Source organism: Orussus abietinus, unplaced genomic scaffold (assembly GCF_000612105.2).
Source record: "Orussus abietinus isolate OABI.00-Male unplaced genomic scaffold, Oabi_2.0 scaffold76, whole genome shotgun sequence".
NCBI classification, from domain to species: Eukaryota; Metazoa; Arthropoda; class Insecta; order Hymenoptera; family Orussidae; genus Orussus; species Orussus abietinus.
The window spans coordinates 265,870-281,033 of NW_019394271.1; the positions used below are offsets into that span (position 1 = coordinate 265,870).

The 15,164-nt window shown below is 40.0% G+C and overlaps 4 protein-coding genes across 4 annotated transcripts in view; 2 read left to right on the forward strand and 2 right to left on the reverse strand.

The window, feature by feature from the left end:
- Positions 1–4,020, forward strand: part of LOC105699997 (scavenger receptor class B member 1) — a 26,770-nt gene extending 22,750 nt beyond the window's left edge. The window contains exons 9-11 of the mRNA XM_012425498.2: positions 861–979; positions 1,187–1,312; positions 1,610–4,020. Of these exons, the coding sequence (XP_012280921.1) occupies positions 861–979; positions 1,187–1,312; positions 1,610–1,897 (533 nt within the window). The 3' untranslated portion in view covers positions 1,898–4,020. The remainder of the gene's footprint in view (positions 1–860; positions 980–1,186; positions 1,313–1,609) is intronic.
- Positions 3,993–7,029, reverse strand: LOC105699998 (serine/threonine-protein kinase pelle). The gene is made up of 4 exons (XM_012425500.2): positions 6,211–7,029; positions 5,325–5,939; positions 4,794–5,233; positions 3,993–4,631 (listed from the first exon to the last, which is right to left on the reverse strand). Exons 1-4 carry the CDS (start codon positions 6,323–6,325, stop codon positions 4,290–4,292), a joined length of 1,512 nt encoding a protein of 503 aa, XP_012280923.1. The 5' UTR covers positions 6,326–7,029; the 3' UTR covers positions 3,993–4,289.
- A 194-nt stretch (positions 7,030–7,223) lies between these two features.
- On the forward strand, positions 7,224–11,806 carry LOC105699999 (cystathionine gamma-lyase). Its single transcript, XM_012425501.2, has 8 exons — positions 7,224–7,432; positions 8,572–8,723; positions 9,033–9,320; positions 9,917–10,051; positions 10,133–10,268; positions 10,366–10,518; positions 10,630–10,795; positions 11,008–11,806. The coding sequence occupies exons 2-8, from the start codon at positions 8,583–8,585 to the stop codon at positions 11,150–11,152; spliced, it is 1,164 nt and encodes a 387-aa protein (XP_012280924.1). The 5' UTR covers positions 7,224–7,432; positions 8,572–8,582; the 3' UTR covers positions 11,153–11,806.
- On the reverse strand, positions 11,806–14,573 carry LOC105700000 (solute carrier family 35 member E2-like). The gene is made up of 6 exons (XM_012425502.2): positions 14,477–14,573; positions 13,757–14,110; positions 13,419–13,670; positions 13,121–13,307; positions 12,827–13,030; positions 11,806–12,742 (listed from the first exon to the last, which is right to left on the reverse strand). Exons 2-6 carry the CDS (start codon positions 14,019–14,021, stop codon positions 12,550–12,552), a joined length of 1,101 nt encoding a protein of 366 aa, XP_012280925.1. The 5' UTR covers positions 14,022–14,110; positions 14,477–14,573; the 3' UTR covers positions 11,806–12,549.
- Positions 14,574–15,164: the final 591 nt, after the last annotated feature.

Here is a 15,164-nt window from a genome sequence, read left to right on the forward strand (position 1 = left end):
GATTAACGTCGGGACAACATCGTAAAACCATTCTTAACAGTTCTCGGGAAAATTAACGAAGCTGGGAATAAATGCTTGTGAACTACGTGCGAAGCCAAGTGACGTTATACGCGTTTAACCCGTGAATGAAATATACAAGGGTCTTTGTGTTTGGTGCGAGATTCTGCCGAGTTTCCTGACTCGCCGCGTAAAAAAAAAAAAAACAACAACTCTTGTTGACTTTACTAGTTACTTAAACGTGAACGGTCTAAAATTAAACGCTACCACGGAAAGACCCATGAAACATCGCGCAGAAATTTGTGATAAATTTGTAAAACATGAATTAATATTATCATTTAATACAGTGGCTCTTAACCGATGCTACGCGTAATTTTTGCACGTATAAATAACGCACCTATGCGACTTGGCAAGTAAATAAAAATGGGAAACTCTATTGCTTACGTACATCATCTATATGTTATATTAAATATTTTATATGCGAAATCATGCCAAAAGGCTACATATACTGATAAAAATCGATGGAAATTTACATACACTTTACACAACTCATAACTGAAGTTTCAAGTAGAAGAACATAAAGTGGAAAAACTACAGATGAGGAAGTACGTAAATAAACGTAACATTGTGTATTCACTGTATTAGTGCATTTTTATATGAAATGAATGTAATGTTCCTGGAATTTATATTGTGGTATCGAAATAATGACTGATTATGTAAACTTATATGGGTATTTTTATCAATGTACGGTAGTGACTTTGGTCCGTAAATTTTCCTTATAGTCAAAAATGTTCCGTGACTTGAAAAATGTTAAGAACCACTAGCTTAAAATCATAGTGATTAATATATTGCGCAAATTACAGACATTCCAGCGGCGATTTCTTTGCCACATTTCCTGGACGCTGATCCAAGTCTGATGGACGGCATCGAGGGTATCCATCCGGACCCCGAAAAGCACGCCACCAGGATTATCCTTCAGCCAGTAAGTACTTAATTAGTTGATTTATACCATGTAGCCAAAGGAAAGACTAATAATTTGATATATAAAAGCGGGTAACTGGAGCAACACATGTCCTGTGGCGATGAATCGCCGATGGATTAGCCACGTTTCTCGACCAAAGAGGTCTTCGCGCAGATCGATCTCCTTGAAGATGCCGATATGCTAATTAGGCGTCGCATTTCTTTTCAGGATGTTGGAATCCCGGTCCACGTCAATTCGAGGCTGCAGACGAACCTTGTCATGGAACACACCTCGTACAACCCGAGGATCACTGCTTTCAACGGACTGGTCGTTCCCCTATTTTGGACAGACTTGGTGAGCAAGCCTTCCAACCTGAAAATTAGCCATATTTTTATTAGTTCTTAAATTCGAACGATTTTACCCACCGATCTTGTAAATTTCCCAAAATTAGCCACGTTTTGATTGACTACTTAAAATCGAACGGTTTTACCCGCCTACCTTGTAAATTTCTCAAAATTAGCCGGGTTTTAATTACCTACTTAGAATCGAACTATCTTACCCACCGGATGGTGTGGATTTCTAAAAACGATATGAAGATATTTATGAATATTTTGTTAACGTATCTCAACAAAAAGCATTTTCCTTTTCCAGAGCATACCGTCCCTGCCTAGCGACTTGATGTTCATGATAAAATTAGCGTTGTACATCATGCCGGTGGTGCAGACCGTCCTAATTTATCTGCTGGCCATCGCAGGAGTAACGACCTTCCTGCTCTCTCTCTCAGCATCCCTCTGGGTCCTCAACCAGCAGCAAGAGGAAGATAGCAAGAGGAGGGACAGCTGCGACCTCCGGATATCGCTCGGCTACGGACAATACACGGCCATTAGGATCTTGCCGGCGATCAAGAAGATCACCTCTAAGTCAGAACTCTTCAGTTAAATCGTCGAAAACTTGCCGAGGAGACCGATTCACCCAAGTAACTTGTAATCGCTCGTTTCTGCTCTCAAACCTTCGGAAGGGAGGACTCGGTGGTCGCAGCGATGGACGTTTTCTGTTCCACCTCGATGAGAGTACGAATCGGGTCGTGGGTCGTCGATGGAACTCGATGTCCATTCGACGACCTCGCAGGATCCGTCCAGGCCTCCTAATAGTTACGCTTACAATTTCGAGGATAGCTCTCTTTCGTCCCATCCTTAAGGTGATGTGAAAGTGGCGTGGAAGAGATTTTCCTAATGAAACTTCTCTGAATTGGGTGTATCGAATAGTCTTAAACTTCACAACGTTAACAAGGCTATAAGGAAGGTCCTGACACTCATGAAATTTCATGTTTTATACAAAAATTGTTAGAATTATCTGTGAACAAATTTTTGTAAAAAATTTAATTTCACGAGTTTCAGGACCTCCCTTAAAGCTTCCGCATTAACGTTGTGAACTTTGAAACGATTCAGCACATCTAGTTCGGAGAAAAGTTTCATGAACGATTGACTCCTCGGATGGGACTTTCACATCCCCTTAAATAACCCGTCTCAATATCGACCGCCAGCGTATCGACGCTGGAAACAATGTTTCCAACATTTTGGTTCGTCGGTATCGAGTGTCTTATTATGTGGCCGGGTACATTTAAAAGTAAGACGTCCACGCATGTTCTGGTTTCCCAGCGTTCCATTGTCCATACGTTTACTTGTGTTTCCTAGAAGAACCTGATAGTGTCGCGGATATTGTCGAAGCCGCACCGTCCAGAAATCGAAATGAAATGATGATACGATGATATTTGCACTTCGATTGCCTGCAAAAGTGAAAATCAAACGTGCTAATGCTAGTTCTGTATTCCGAAGTGTACTAGAAGGCACGTCTCGCTTCCTGAATGATTGTCTTTGCCGATGCAGCCCGCATCTGCGATTTATTGCGCTCGAATCACTAGAATGATTAGAATAACTAGTTAAGGCTTAAGATAGGCGTTATTGTTACAAATCCCTAACTAGAGCGTCGCCGTTAAATCGAGCAACGACGCAAACAGTCTATGGATTAACGTTATTACATTACTTTAGTATATTTTTTACCATCTCACGTTAAGGACTTCACAAGATACACGTTTTATACGGTACGCGTAATAATTTATCCTTTTATCATCTTCATTTTATCACTCTTCCGTGATCCCTCTATCGACTAGGATTCCCTTTCGTTCTCATGTGGTTTCTGTGGTGGTAACGTTACGGTGTAAATTAAGGGAAAAAAAGTAACATTAAACTCTCGTTATCAACGCATCATTGTATCAGTTTACAGAATACGAAATAACCCGATAATTTTGAAAATCTCAGCCATACATGTATTACCTGTCGATCTTGCGAAAAGGCACGTGTTATTAACATTCTCCGTCTATTTTCTAGTTTTCTTACACAAACGTGTACATGCGCTATCGTGCGTCCACCTCTACGTTTACTGTGAATTTCTCCTGCACTCCTTGGAACTGCAAATCTAGACAAGTCGAACGACATGTACTATAAATTCTATGAAATAATCAGCTTGTAATTTAGTGAGGAAATGTGAAGGATTAAGCTGTTACCTTGAATTTGCTCAACTAGGATTTATAATTGCCCTTTTTGGAAGAGTTTGAAAGAAATGTTGAGATACGAACATGTATTCGAGACCTTCATGAACATGCCTCGAATCTACTCGATTAGAATTAATATTTTAGTCGAATTTAAAAGAAATGTTTAAACATGAACAGCATGTACTCGAGGCTGTCTTCATGAGCATCGTGCACTCTATGAACGCCTGTAAACCATCCGCGATATGTGTACTAAAAGCAAAAGACTGATTGGGGTTCGACGTCCTGATGGAAGAAAGGATCTGTAATAAAAATAGATATTTACATTACGTTGTCATACTATCAGCGATGGAGATAAATCACGAGACGCGGAAACAGGGATAATGATTAACCACCAAGTTAGTCCTACGCTTTGTGCCGGTGGTGGTTGGTGGAGGGAAGGAACACAGTAGGTAAGGGTGTAAGAACGATAATACAATTAAGACCTGTTGTTAATAAACATAAATCTATTGTACACATGACCGTAAAAAATATCACCAAGTCCGCGAACTTGGCACTTCGCACCTAATTTCCCGTGATTTAGTATCGTTTCTTTTATCACAGTTTTGTTACGTTTGATGCAAATAGATATGTCTGTATATCTACATAGTAACAGTAAACATTCACGAGAATAATGGAAATTGTCCTGCAGAAGTTCTTGCCACTTATAGGTTAGTATTCGCTGTATGTCAGGCTGCAGATACTGAAATTCAACATGAAGTATTGTCGACAGCGAACGTGGTTTTACAAATCGTTCAGCTTACGAAATACTAGCTCCATCTCAGGCCTGTCTTTTGATAATCTGTTCGAGCACCATTTTCCCAACACTATTAAGTTATGGTACACTTGTTTGTTCTCTTCACCAGCTTTCTTGTCCATTAAAAGAGGAAGATCCTTGTCCTGCCAGTTATCTATAAAATCTTTTAAGAACTTGTTCTCTGGCCTGAAGTCATCGTAAGCTGACAGACCTGTAGCCAGTTCGAATAAGACAATGCCGTAACTGTAGGTATCTATTTTTGTAGATAGATTCTTGCCATGTAAGAATTCCTCTGGCAAGTATGGTCTCGTTCCATGTATTCGACTGACCTGGAAAAAGGAAACCTTGTTATAATAAGAAGAGAATACGTACATTAATTTGTATATCGACTCAAGGTATTAATCACTACTGAAAATATGTAAATTAACAATTTTGGCTGACAGAAATTAATAGTGATCAACCCTTCGATCCAATCATACAGTTTTACGTACTTTCATATAATCCTTCTCAGGCCCTTCTCTCGCTAAACCAAAGTCTCCAATCTTTGGTTCAAAATTCTTGTCTAGTAGAATATTGGCACTTTTAATGTCGCCATGAATCAATGGCTTGTCTCCAATGGTATGCAAATACTGTAGACCTCTTGCAACACCTTTAGCTATCTCATGACGTTGCAACCAATTTAAGGGTTGAGTCCTCTGTCTCAAGAGTAACCTATCTTCCAAGGAACCGTTTCGCATGAATTGATAAATCAGACATGGTGCCTCCCCACCTAAACTATATGCATATAGTGGTAATATATTTTCATGAGCACGAGAGTTCAGAATTTGTATTTCTCTTAAAGATTGTTGCAGTTGCATCATGTAACTCTCATCGGAATCAGGTCCTCGTCGCTCTATCTTTTTAATTGCCACTTCCGTGTTCTTCCATGTACCTGAAAAATATTTAATATTATATACAATTATCCTAAAATACCTTGGAATTTACTCTGTGATCAAAGTTTAGAAAATTTCAAACAAATTTACCTCTATATACTGTTCCAAAGCCTCCTTTGCCTAGTATGTTATGCTGGCTCCATCTATCTGTCGCAACGGCCAATTCGTTAAATGAACACTGTGGTAAAGTCGCTTCCGTTCTTGGGAGTGGCAATTCGATAGTTCTTTTTCCAGCAATGTGTTGCAATTTTGGTGAAAAGTGTGGAGTTGCTATAGGAGATGCTACTAATAAATTATTTGAATTACTCGGCGAGTTTTGGCCGCGTGGAGATTGATTCAAAATCTTCTGCGAATCTCCTGGAATATTTTCCTCGAGAACAACTTTTGGAATGTTAGGTCGAGGTTGACACTTTTGATTAAAATTCTGCGTGCCGATTTTCAGATCTTTCAAGTTCTTTTTACTTTTCAATTTTCCAAGCATCCTCTGGAGGTTTCCTTCCCCGTTATCTATGAGCTCGTGAAATTTAGAATCTACAAACAGTTTCAATGGTAACATCGCTTGATAATGCTGCATTCGAGACAACAATATAAAAAGTTCTAAAATGGTATGATTGAGATGTCCCCACATCGTCAGCAGCTCGTCAGTTGGATTTCTTTCTTTCCGCAGATTTTGGATCGTTAGAACATCGTACTTCATCCACATGCCTAGAAATAATAGGTATTATTAAATAACGATAGCAGCAATGATCAGTATTCACATTTTATTAAATGACTCAATTGAATTTTGTCTGTAAATTACAAATTTATCACGATGTTTGTACAAATTCAATATTCCGAAATGCTATTTATAAATAGTTTTTTTTTTTTAATGTAACACGCTTTACCAGAAACATAGTCATATATTGGAAATTGTATTTGCATTTTTAATGGAGTATCCTGTAATACGGGTTTTCCCCATCACGAAACCAACACATACCTGCAAGCTCTTCCCACTTATCATTTTGATTTAATATCCTGCACAGCTCAACTCGTTCAGAAAACGGTAAATTATAAATATACTTAATGCTTCCGTTAGGCGTCGTCGATGACATTATATTGGACGATTCCGCATTAAAATATTAAATCGGTATCCTATTAAACGACGTGCTTAAACACAATACTCCGCACTACTTTACGCTATCATACAGCAATGATCACAATGAAAATATAACTCCAACTCGTGGTGAAAATTTGTCGGTTATAATCGCGTCTATTCGCACCTTTTCGACCAATCAGCGCACGGCACCAAGATCCGCCATCTTTACCGGGAAAATTAAAAACATGCAATTGCAAAATCGTTCAACTCCAAAACAGAAATATTCCGTTCCGAGCAAAGCATTCCCAAAGAACCTCTTAAACCTATTTCCGAATTTGCATTTCTTTTCAGTAAAACTCCATTCTCTAGCTCAGCTTGCAATTCCAACTAACTCGCGAGCATAATTACGAGATCTGACTAAGCATACAAATTCCGGAAAGACGGAAAAGTATTTAACGACAAGACCTCGACACGCGCGTTTTCCTTCTGTAACGCGTAAAGAAGCGCAATACCAATTAATTCGTCATCCTGTTCACGGAATCAGTTTCGCGAAGTCATCCTGAATGAATTTCGAAAATAGCAGAAATCGGGGATATATCTCTGCGCATTCGAAAGCTTCGCATTTAATCGGTGTAGTCGCGTGACGAGACCGCCTAGGCAGCCGGTCGTCATGTATTGTTTCCCTCACGCCACGCCGATATTATTATCGCCTATTATCGGCTCGGCGCGATTACGGAGAATTGGGTGCCCCTCTGCGTGGGCCGCGCCGTTAACCGTGGAACGGCCAAAGGGCTTATAAACTGTGCCCGACGCTTCGAATCTCGATTCGGGGATTCAGGACTCGAAACTGCGGCCACCTTCAGGCTGCGCCGCTCGCACGTGGTCGGAACCTTTTTTTAGGTTCAAGGCTACGTTAATTACCCGCGAGCGGCTGGCCTGACGAAGTCGTCGACGGATCTCGGTGGTCCAGGCGTGACCGGGAGAAATAGGAAATTTTGCCAGCTCGCCGCCCGCGAGCCCCGAACGAGTCTCAACCTGCTCAGTCTGCCGTCGGCTGTCGAGGAGGTGGTGTGTCGCGTCATCAGCTCCCGGCTTCCATCGTTTTCAACCTTCCTTTCAAACGGTAAGAGAGATAAGAGAGCACGTTAAAATAAACGTGAAGGTAAGCTGTAATTAGCCGGTACTTTACTCGTTATTTAATCAGAACCAGGCGGAATTAGAACGTGCGCTGTCACGGCTTAGAAGGTATACCGTCACGGTTTTTACATGTAAGTTCTGGGTGTTTAATTTAATCAATTACCTAGGTCGTTACAGGTACACCCTGATACACCAGCGTAGGCTTTGACACGTGATAAGCGCTTGGCAAACGGTCCTTATGGAGATTTTACAATTTTTTGTCAAGCACTCGATAGGGTACTGGCCACATGTGACGGACAGACCCAGGCATGCCACGTGACAGTCTGCTTAAATGACATTCGAGCTCAATTGCGTCAATAAGGGAGGCTTTGTAAATTGTTACTCAACATTTTGGTTTGGTTGGGAAAGCTCGGATTAGGGTAGGAATGATGCAACATATTTTTACCTCTGCATCACCTGATTCCGTGGACAGGGAATGAGTTTATTTTATCTAGATTGTGTAACTTGATTATTTCCATGGTGACACGGCTTATAAGAGATTGCCTAGAGAGATGTAATATGAATCAATTAGGATGATGCAACATATTTTCGCTGAATAACTTTCAATCTCCGGTTTATTTAATGGGGGTGAAAGCGGCTCTTATGAGGACTTTTAGGAAGTTACGTAAAATTTGACGACTTCCTAATTTCAGCAAGGATGCAATTTATTTGACAATAAGTCGTTCTAAACGTTTAATCTATCTTCGTTAAATATTACTTGCAAATTGTGCGTTGATGTAGATTCATAAAATTATAACCACAGGATATATGTACTGTATGTAATCCTTGTCATCTCATTGGCATGATGTTATTTAATGCTTACGTAATTACTTCAATGAAAAATAATTTTGAAGTTATTTTTATGCCCGAAATTATTTGAAACCCGTATTTTAATCTTTTGAACATTGTGGATTTAATATTTTTCAAAGGTATAGGCATAAATAGTCATAAGTTATTGTTTTACTAATTTATGAGCAACTCTTGTGAAATAAAGTTTTAAAGTTTAAGCGAGTAAAGTAAATTGTTTTAAGCGGAACATTTATTTGGATGGTAATTATCATGGAAATATATTTTATTCTGTTTTAGTAAACTTAAACATGCCTACAAATACTCAGGAAGGATTTGCAACAAAAGCCATTCATTCGGGACAGGACCCTTTGCAATGGAGTCATTGTTCGGTCGTACCACCCCTAGTTATGTCAACCACTTTCCGTCAGGATGCTCCTGCCCAACATAGAGTAAGCTTACGCACGATTCCTGAAAGAAACATGTATTTATGAATTACCATTTAAACGACATGATATCACTTTTGCCAATTGCTGTTATTGGCAAAAATTAGAGCGAGTTAATAATAGTAATGACTGCTCCAATTGTGATCAATAAGCCATAACGTTCAGCCAGTTTTATGCCTCAAAGAACTAATTATTTAAAGACTCAAATTGATCATCTTATGTTACTTCCATTGTAGAGGATAAAAAGGAAGGGAAAGATTAACGTATATTTTAGTAAAACTTCTTAATGAAACGCGTATTACTTTTCACTTATAGGGCTTCGAGTATGGCAGAAGTGGGAATCCAACACGCAATGTTCTTGAAACTTGCCTAGCAGCTTTAGAAAATGGCAAACACGGACTTGTCTTTTCATCAGGACTCGGAGCAACGACAGCTTTATGTGCTTTGTTGGAGACGGGAAATCACATAGTCTGTGGGGATGACGTTTACGGTGGAACCAACCGATTGTTTCAAAAATGTGTTAGTAAGCAGGGAATTACAGTTTCCTTTGTTGATGCTTCAAATACCAAAAATGTAATGGATGCTATACAACCCAACACAAAGGTAAGTTCAACCTTTTCAAGGCAAAAGTCACGTAAGGTCCTCCAAATTCAATTAAACTCTTTCTCTCGTGTCTTGATATAATTAGGGTTATCGTTCATAAGTTATCAACAATCGAAGCTATCACGTAACCTCTGAAAAACAATATATTACGGAAATGCAGTCGTTCGAGGTCCCTTGTTATTGGCAACTCCTTTGATAAAGGCAAATGAACCGATTACAAAGCCTGTTGTAATCGGTTAAGACTTATCATTTCCGCGCATCATTAGTGTCGAGATAACGATAACCGGGCATGTGAATGTTTTGGAATTAATTAGCCGATATTTTCTAAGCACGACAATGAGCAAAATACCAATCAATATCGTGCCTCGATAACTTGTTTTTAGGGGGAAGGTTAAAAGACAGCCGATACTCAAATCTGGCATTGATTTTACTCCAGAACCGAGGAAAAGAAAAATGCTGATTTGTAAAAATCAGTAACCAGATGTATCGCGTTTTCGATGGAAACAATTGTTGCAATCGCAGATTAATAGAAATGGACTATTTCGATACCTCTACGTTAATTAGATATAATAAGCCTTTCACAAATTTGTTTCTAGATGGTATGGCTGGAGTCACCAACGAATCCATTATTGAAACTAGCTGATATTAAAGCTATTACGGAAGCCGTAAAAGCAGTTCGTTCGGACATTCTCGTGGTAATGGATAACACATTCCTTACCTGCTATTTTCAAGTAAGTACTGAACTGACATTGACATTGCACTCAACTATTAGCGATTAAGTACCATTATCAATATAAAATCATTTTTCTTAGCGACCTTTGGAATACGGAGTGGACATTGTCGTGTACTCCTTAACGAAGTACATGAACGGACATTCCGACATAATAATGGGTGCGGCGATTACGAGAAGGGACGATCTTGAGAGTCAGCTGCGCTTTATTCAGAACGGTGTGTTGCCTCTCTTTACTTATTGTATATGTAGAAAAGGTTTCCAAAATTACACGTTGGAACTTTCTTTCGATTAACGATTCCTTTATATCCAAAGCAATGGGAATCGTGCCGTCCCCGTACGACTGTGCGCTGGTTAATCGTAGTTTGAAGACTTTGGAAGTTCGGATGCAACAGCACATGAAGAATGGCCTCGCCGTGGCGAAGTTTCTGGACGGTCACCCGCTCGTCGAGAGAGTCATTCATCCTCGTAAGTCGAATGCTCATTAGAATGTTAGGACGGTTTGCAGAACGGAAATAGTTGGCACCCACTCGTTCCTTCGCTCTTAATTCGTGTTTTCTATGGACGCGGTCTTTGCAGTCCTGCCCTCCCATCCGCAACACGAATTGGCACTCAAGCAAACAACTGGCCACAGTGGAATGGTGACTTTTTATCTGAAGGGTGACGCGTTTAAATTTCTTAAAGCGCTGAAGATATTCACCCTCGCAGAATCCCTGGGCGGATACGAGTCTCTGGCGGAGCTTCCGTAAGTACTCTGAACTCTTCCGATTTATTCGTTAAAAGGTGTCGGAAAGGGAACGCGATAACATCAAATCATGTAATTTACATCCCGTATGAAATTTGTAAAGTAAAATACCTAGTAATTTACTGTAAGAAAAAAAAAAACTACGTAAATTACCTAAGGTATTTTACTTACCCGACCCCGTTAATAATATAATTGGTTTATTCTCCGTTTAGATCCGTAATGACGCACGCATCCGTACCGGAAGCAACGCGGGCATTGCTGGGCATTAACGACCAACTAATCCGCCTGTCCGCTGGTCTTGAGACCGAAAAGGACATTTTAGCTGACCTCGATCAAGCTCTGAAGGCTTGCCAATGAAGACGCGACCCAACGCCGATAATGTGAATTATAGAAGACAAATATTTTATGAAAAATCATTGCACTCGAGACAAAAATTTTATACAATCGTTGTGGGAGTGACCTGGAATTTTCAAATCTCTGGCGTCTTACTCCCTGCGTAAAATATTTTAACGAAACACCATCGCAGCCTTCGTGGGCATTCACTCTTCGAGCTACGTTTCGAGTATGATACAATTTAGAATGCCTTGAACAATTTAATTTATGTAATTTATATCTAGGAACTAAGATTTTAACGGCGGATCCCTTAATCAGGAATACGATGATCTCGTTGGAGTTTATTTTTTCCCCTTTTAGCTTACACAGTTGAGTCTTTGAATGCCCTCCATAACGTGTACCTTATTTATCCGAGTCTACGCGAACCAAGTAGGCGTATACGAATTGCTTTACATTGACGCGTTTCAAGACTGGAAATCACGGATAGCCGGAAACCACATTTACCGCAGCTTTCTTGGCAGTTGTTTTGACAGCGAATGCGTTAACTTGCTGGCGAAGGGGAATAAAACGGAATCCACAACTGGGAAACGGAGTATAGATCGGCTGAAGTAGTGATACCTATGTAAATTAAAACCATTCCATAGTAGGTTTCATAATAAAGAGTGTAATAGCAAATGATACGGAGAATATATAATTTAAATAAATTACGTATATAATTTATTGTACGATATCCATCGGTTAGAGTTTCGTCGAGGTACATTGTTTACTGGGAGCAACGGATAAATAGACATTTCTCATCTTTGATAAATACTATGTGCACGCATTCGCGATATTATGCGGCATGATACATACGAACGAATGTATGTACACACACACACACATCTGTACAGTTGAATATTTGCAGACGGTTCTGCACCGAAACTTGTTGGTAGAAATATTTACAAAAGATATCGACATTGCATTTTCAGTAATCTTTAAATTTTACACATCGTACACTTGATATGTCTATTGTGAACTGCAGAGAGTGTTCAAAGAATTTTCTCTCGCAATTTCTCATACGCACTTGTTTACGATGTCATTGCATTTACACTACGCCTCAGTTAACAATGTTTACAAATGTTATTTGAGTTTTCGGTTCAAGTGGAAGCAGGGTGGAATTAACGGAATCGGTATCTTTCAATCTTGTGTCGGAATGCTGAGTGCTTATGTTCGCCTAGGATCGTAGAAAAAGATGGAGTTTACATACTTCATGAATCAACAGTAATACTTAAATCGTTTGGCCATGCTCCATGAAAATTGAGCACTGTACGGACTTTACGTTTGTTAATGACGATCAAGAGAAAACGAATTAGTTAAATTTAGACTCTTATTTGGCAGGTGTAATTAAGTCTGGTGTATAAAAATTTTCTGTAGCTTAGATATCACTGTAAATTAATTTTAGAAGTGTATCTCAGTTTTGCTGTTTGTATTCGGTCATATTCCTGAGCCCGATTATATAGTAACACTCCAGCAATTACTAAAGAAGTACCCAAGGCCGATAAACCAGTTACTGGATTGTTAAATAATAATACGGACAGCCAAATTAGAAAAGCCCTCTTTGCTGTATTCGCAACGCTGTAATCAAAGTGCACATTTTTTATCGTTACTTGATTATATTTGTATCACTCGTGGAAAGACAATGGCAGTTAATAAACTTACCTGTGCGTAACGGGGCTAATATAGTCCATAAGAACATAAGCAGTGATGCTTTGGAAATGAAAGAACACTCCGTTCAAAAGGAATGCCGAGAAGAGTTTGAAACTCAAGGAATGCTGAAATGTAGGCAAATCAACCAGCAATAAGGACACTGGGATTTGTACAACTACGGAAGCTAAACTCGTATAAAACTGTAACTCCGCGGGCCTGAAAAATGCGTTTAAACGTTGAATTATTTAGCACAAATAATTGTCACAACTGTACATTACTGAACAAATGAGAGATTTTTTCACTTACGTGTACTTAAAACTTTCACCACTGATTAACATCTTTGAATATACGTTCTGTAAACACTCTGTTAAATTTGTAGCCATAGCAGCTATGAAACCACGAAGGTCAAAACTTATTTCATTAGCCGAACAGAGAGCTAGACCTCCCATTACAGGGATTAGAGATAAATTTACGTACAATCCGGTATGTTCACCTGTAAGATATGCAGAAATTAATCTTAAATAGTGCAATACTAATAAATAGCCATCTTTAAACATAAAAAATAACGTAAGTTTTAATATAAAAGGATCCATATGTATCATACCTAGTAAATATCTGCTAATTAGGACGGTAAACAGTGGCGCGCTACTTTTAATAGTCTCCGTAAAACTAACCGCTACGTAATTAAGTGCTACTAGTCCTAGTACAACGGTAGTAAATCTTGTACAGCCAACCAGCATCATGTGCTTATAAAATCCAGGTGGCCTCATCAATCGAGAACTGGCTCGGTACATGCCGCAAGGAAAGTACATTTGTATAAAGCCACAAATCGCTGTCATCAACATCTGACAGGCTCCTAGATCATTGTAAGCATACCGTTTGTGACATTCAACTTATTCTATGAATTCAGAAATGCATATTACGTATTTAACTCAATCTTACCCAATATCGTAAGATCGCCTTCCATATAAGACAATATATACTTGTTCAAAAAAAGAGTACACCCACTAAAAATGTACCACAGCGTTAAGAAGAATAGAGCTCTAGGGTTAAAGAGGCCGTCTTTTGAGTCCGATGCCAGAACGAACTCTTCTTCTCGCCTCTTGTGATCGGAGTAATGTTTTATTTGATTATCGAGCACCATCATCATCTCCTCAGGGTCTCTAGCGTTTTGATTGTGACTAACACGGCCGGAATGGTTTTCCATGGCGAATCGTCTGTGCTGAAAAGCTCCGTTCTTTCGAAGTATACAAACCGGTACTTTCGGCAGGATGATGCTTGATCCTCCGCATTCCGCTATCGAGTAAAATTTAACCTGCAGTATTAGCTGTCAAGCGTAACAGGTTATGTGCGAAAACTCCCATTTTTCGAAAGGTATCCAACAACTAACGGGTCAATCAGATTGCAACGCTTCCGCAGGGATCGAGACAAATATCCGCTGGATACGTACACTTGGTCCGTTCATGGCAGTTCGGTTTTATCGCATTTTTAAGAAATATTTACAAGACACGCGGAACGGCACGACCAGCAAAACTTGAGCGAACTTGAACGAGATCTACCGAGATTGGTTGATACCAGCAATGGAGCGGTCCATCAATTCAAGCGTGTATCCTAGAACTTAAACTGAGTAGGGTGACGTGCAGCTTAGAGGTTAAGAGTCACCTGGAGTCACCCAAAGAGTTACCCAACCCTGGGTGTAAAAAGTAGCACCAAATCTTCAGTAGGTAAAATCAGGTAATATCAGAGATGAGTTGGGAGATTGCTTACGGGCAGGATCGTGCGATCGCTTCCTGTGCTGCCCTCTGGTTTCGTACGTTAACTTTCACCGTTTTTTGCCCCCAAAGGCGACACAACAAATTTCTGATAGAAGCTCGCGCACTGGCGATGGCGGTACCATCTACCAGTCGCCATTGGCGGCTCACGTACTCGTGATGGTAATACCATACGGCAGTTGACGGTGGTGGCTTACCTACGCTTACCGATACTGCTCGCTTTTGATGGTAAGGGATGAACACTCGTGACGCTCCATTTAACTTTATCTACTTATCTACTACTATTAAGTACAGTCCTGCCACGAAGTCGACATGATACGGAACTTTGGAGAACGCGTCGGTGTCGCGTACGGAACTCTCATGCAGCGAATCTGTGTGAGTGCGATCGCTCCTAGAAATCTTCGCGCGTCCCAACCAGCCAAGCGCCAAGCTACGGGTCGAGACGTTGAGTATGCATGCATTCGGCGCAACACTCGACAAGTATGCGTGAGACTCGAAACTGCGAAAAATCCTCCCGAGGCTTACCTACTCTGCACTCTGCGGCAACATTCCGGCACTCTCCGACACTTTATACACGC

Bases quoted from the DNA above. Each gene is read 5' to 3' on its own strand.
- LOC105700000 (XM_012425502.2), bottom strand. From the start codon at position 14,021: ATGGAAAACCATTCCGGCCGTGTTAGTCACAATCAAAACGCTAGAGAC. The intron at 13,671-13,756 runs GTAAGATTGAGT...ACAATGATCTAG, and splicing joins AGGCGATCTTACGATATTGG to GAGCCTGTCAGATGTTGATG. The intron at 13,031-13,120 runs GTAAGTGAAAAA...CGCATTTTTCAG, and splicing joins GGTGAAAGTTTTAAGTACAC to GCCCGCGGAGTTACAGTTTT.
- LOC105699999 (XM_012425501.2), top strand. From the start codon at position 8,583: ATGCCTACAAATACTCAGGAAGGATTTGCAACAAAAGCCATTCATTCG. The intron at 9,321-9,916 runs GTAAGTTCAACC...ATTTGTTTCTAG, and splicing joins CTATACAACCCAACACAAAG to ATGGTATGGCTGGAGTCACC. The intron at 10,519-10,629 runs GTAAGTCGAATG...CGGTCTTTGCAG, and splicing joins CGAGAGAGTCATTCATCCTC to TCCTGCCCTCCCATCCGCAA.
- LOC105699998 (XM_012425500.2), bottom strand. From the start codon at position 6,325: ATGTCATCGACGACGCCTAACGGAAGCATTAAGTATATTTATAATTTA. The intron at 5,234-5,324 runs GTAAATTTGTTT...AATATTTTTCAG, and splicing joins CTTTGGAACAGTATATAGAG to GTACATGGAAGAACACGGAA. The intron at 4,632-4,793 runs GTACGTAAAACT...TCCTTTTTCCAG, and splicing joins CTGAGAAGGATTATATGAAA to GTCAGTCGAATACATGGAAC.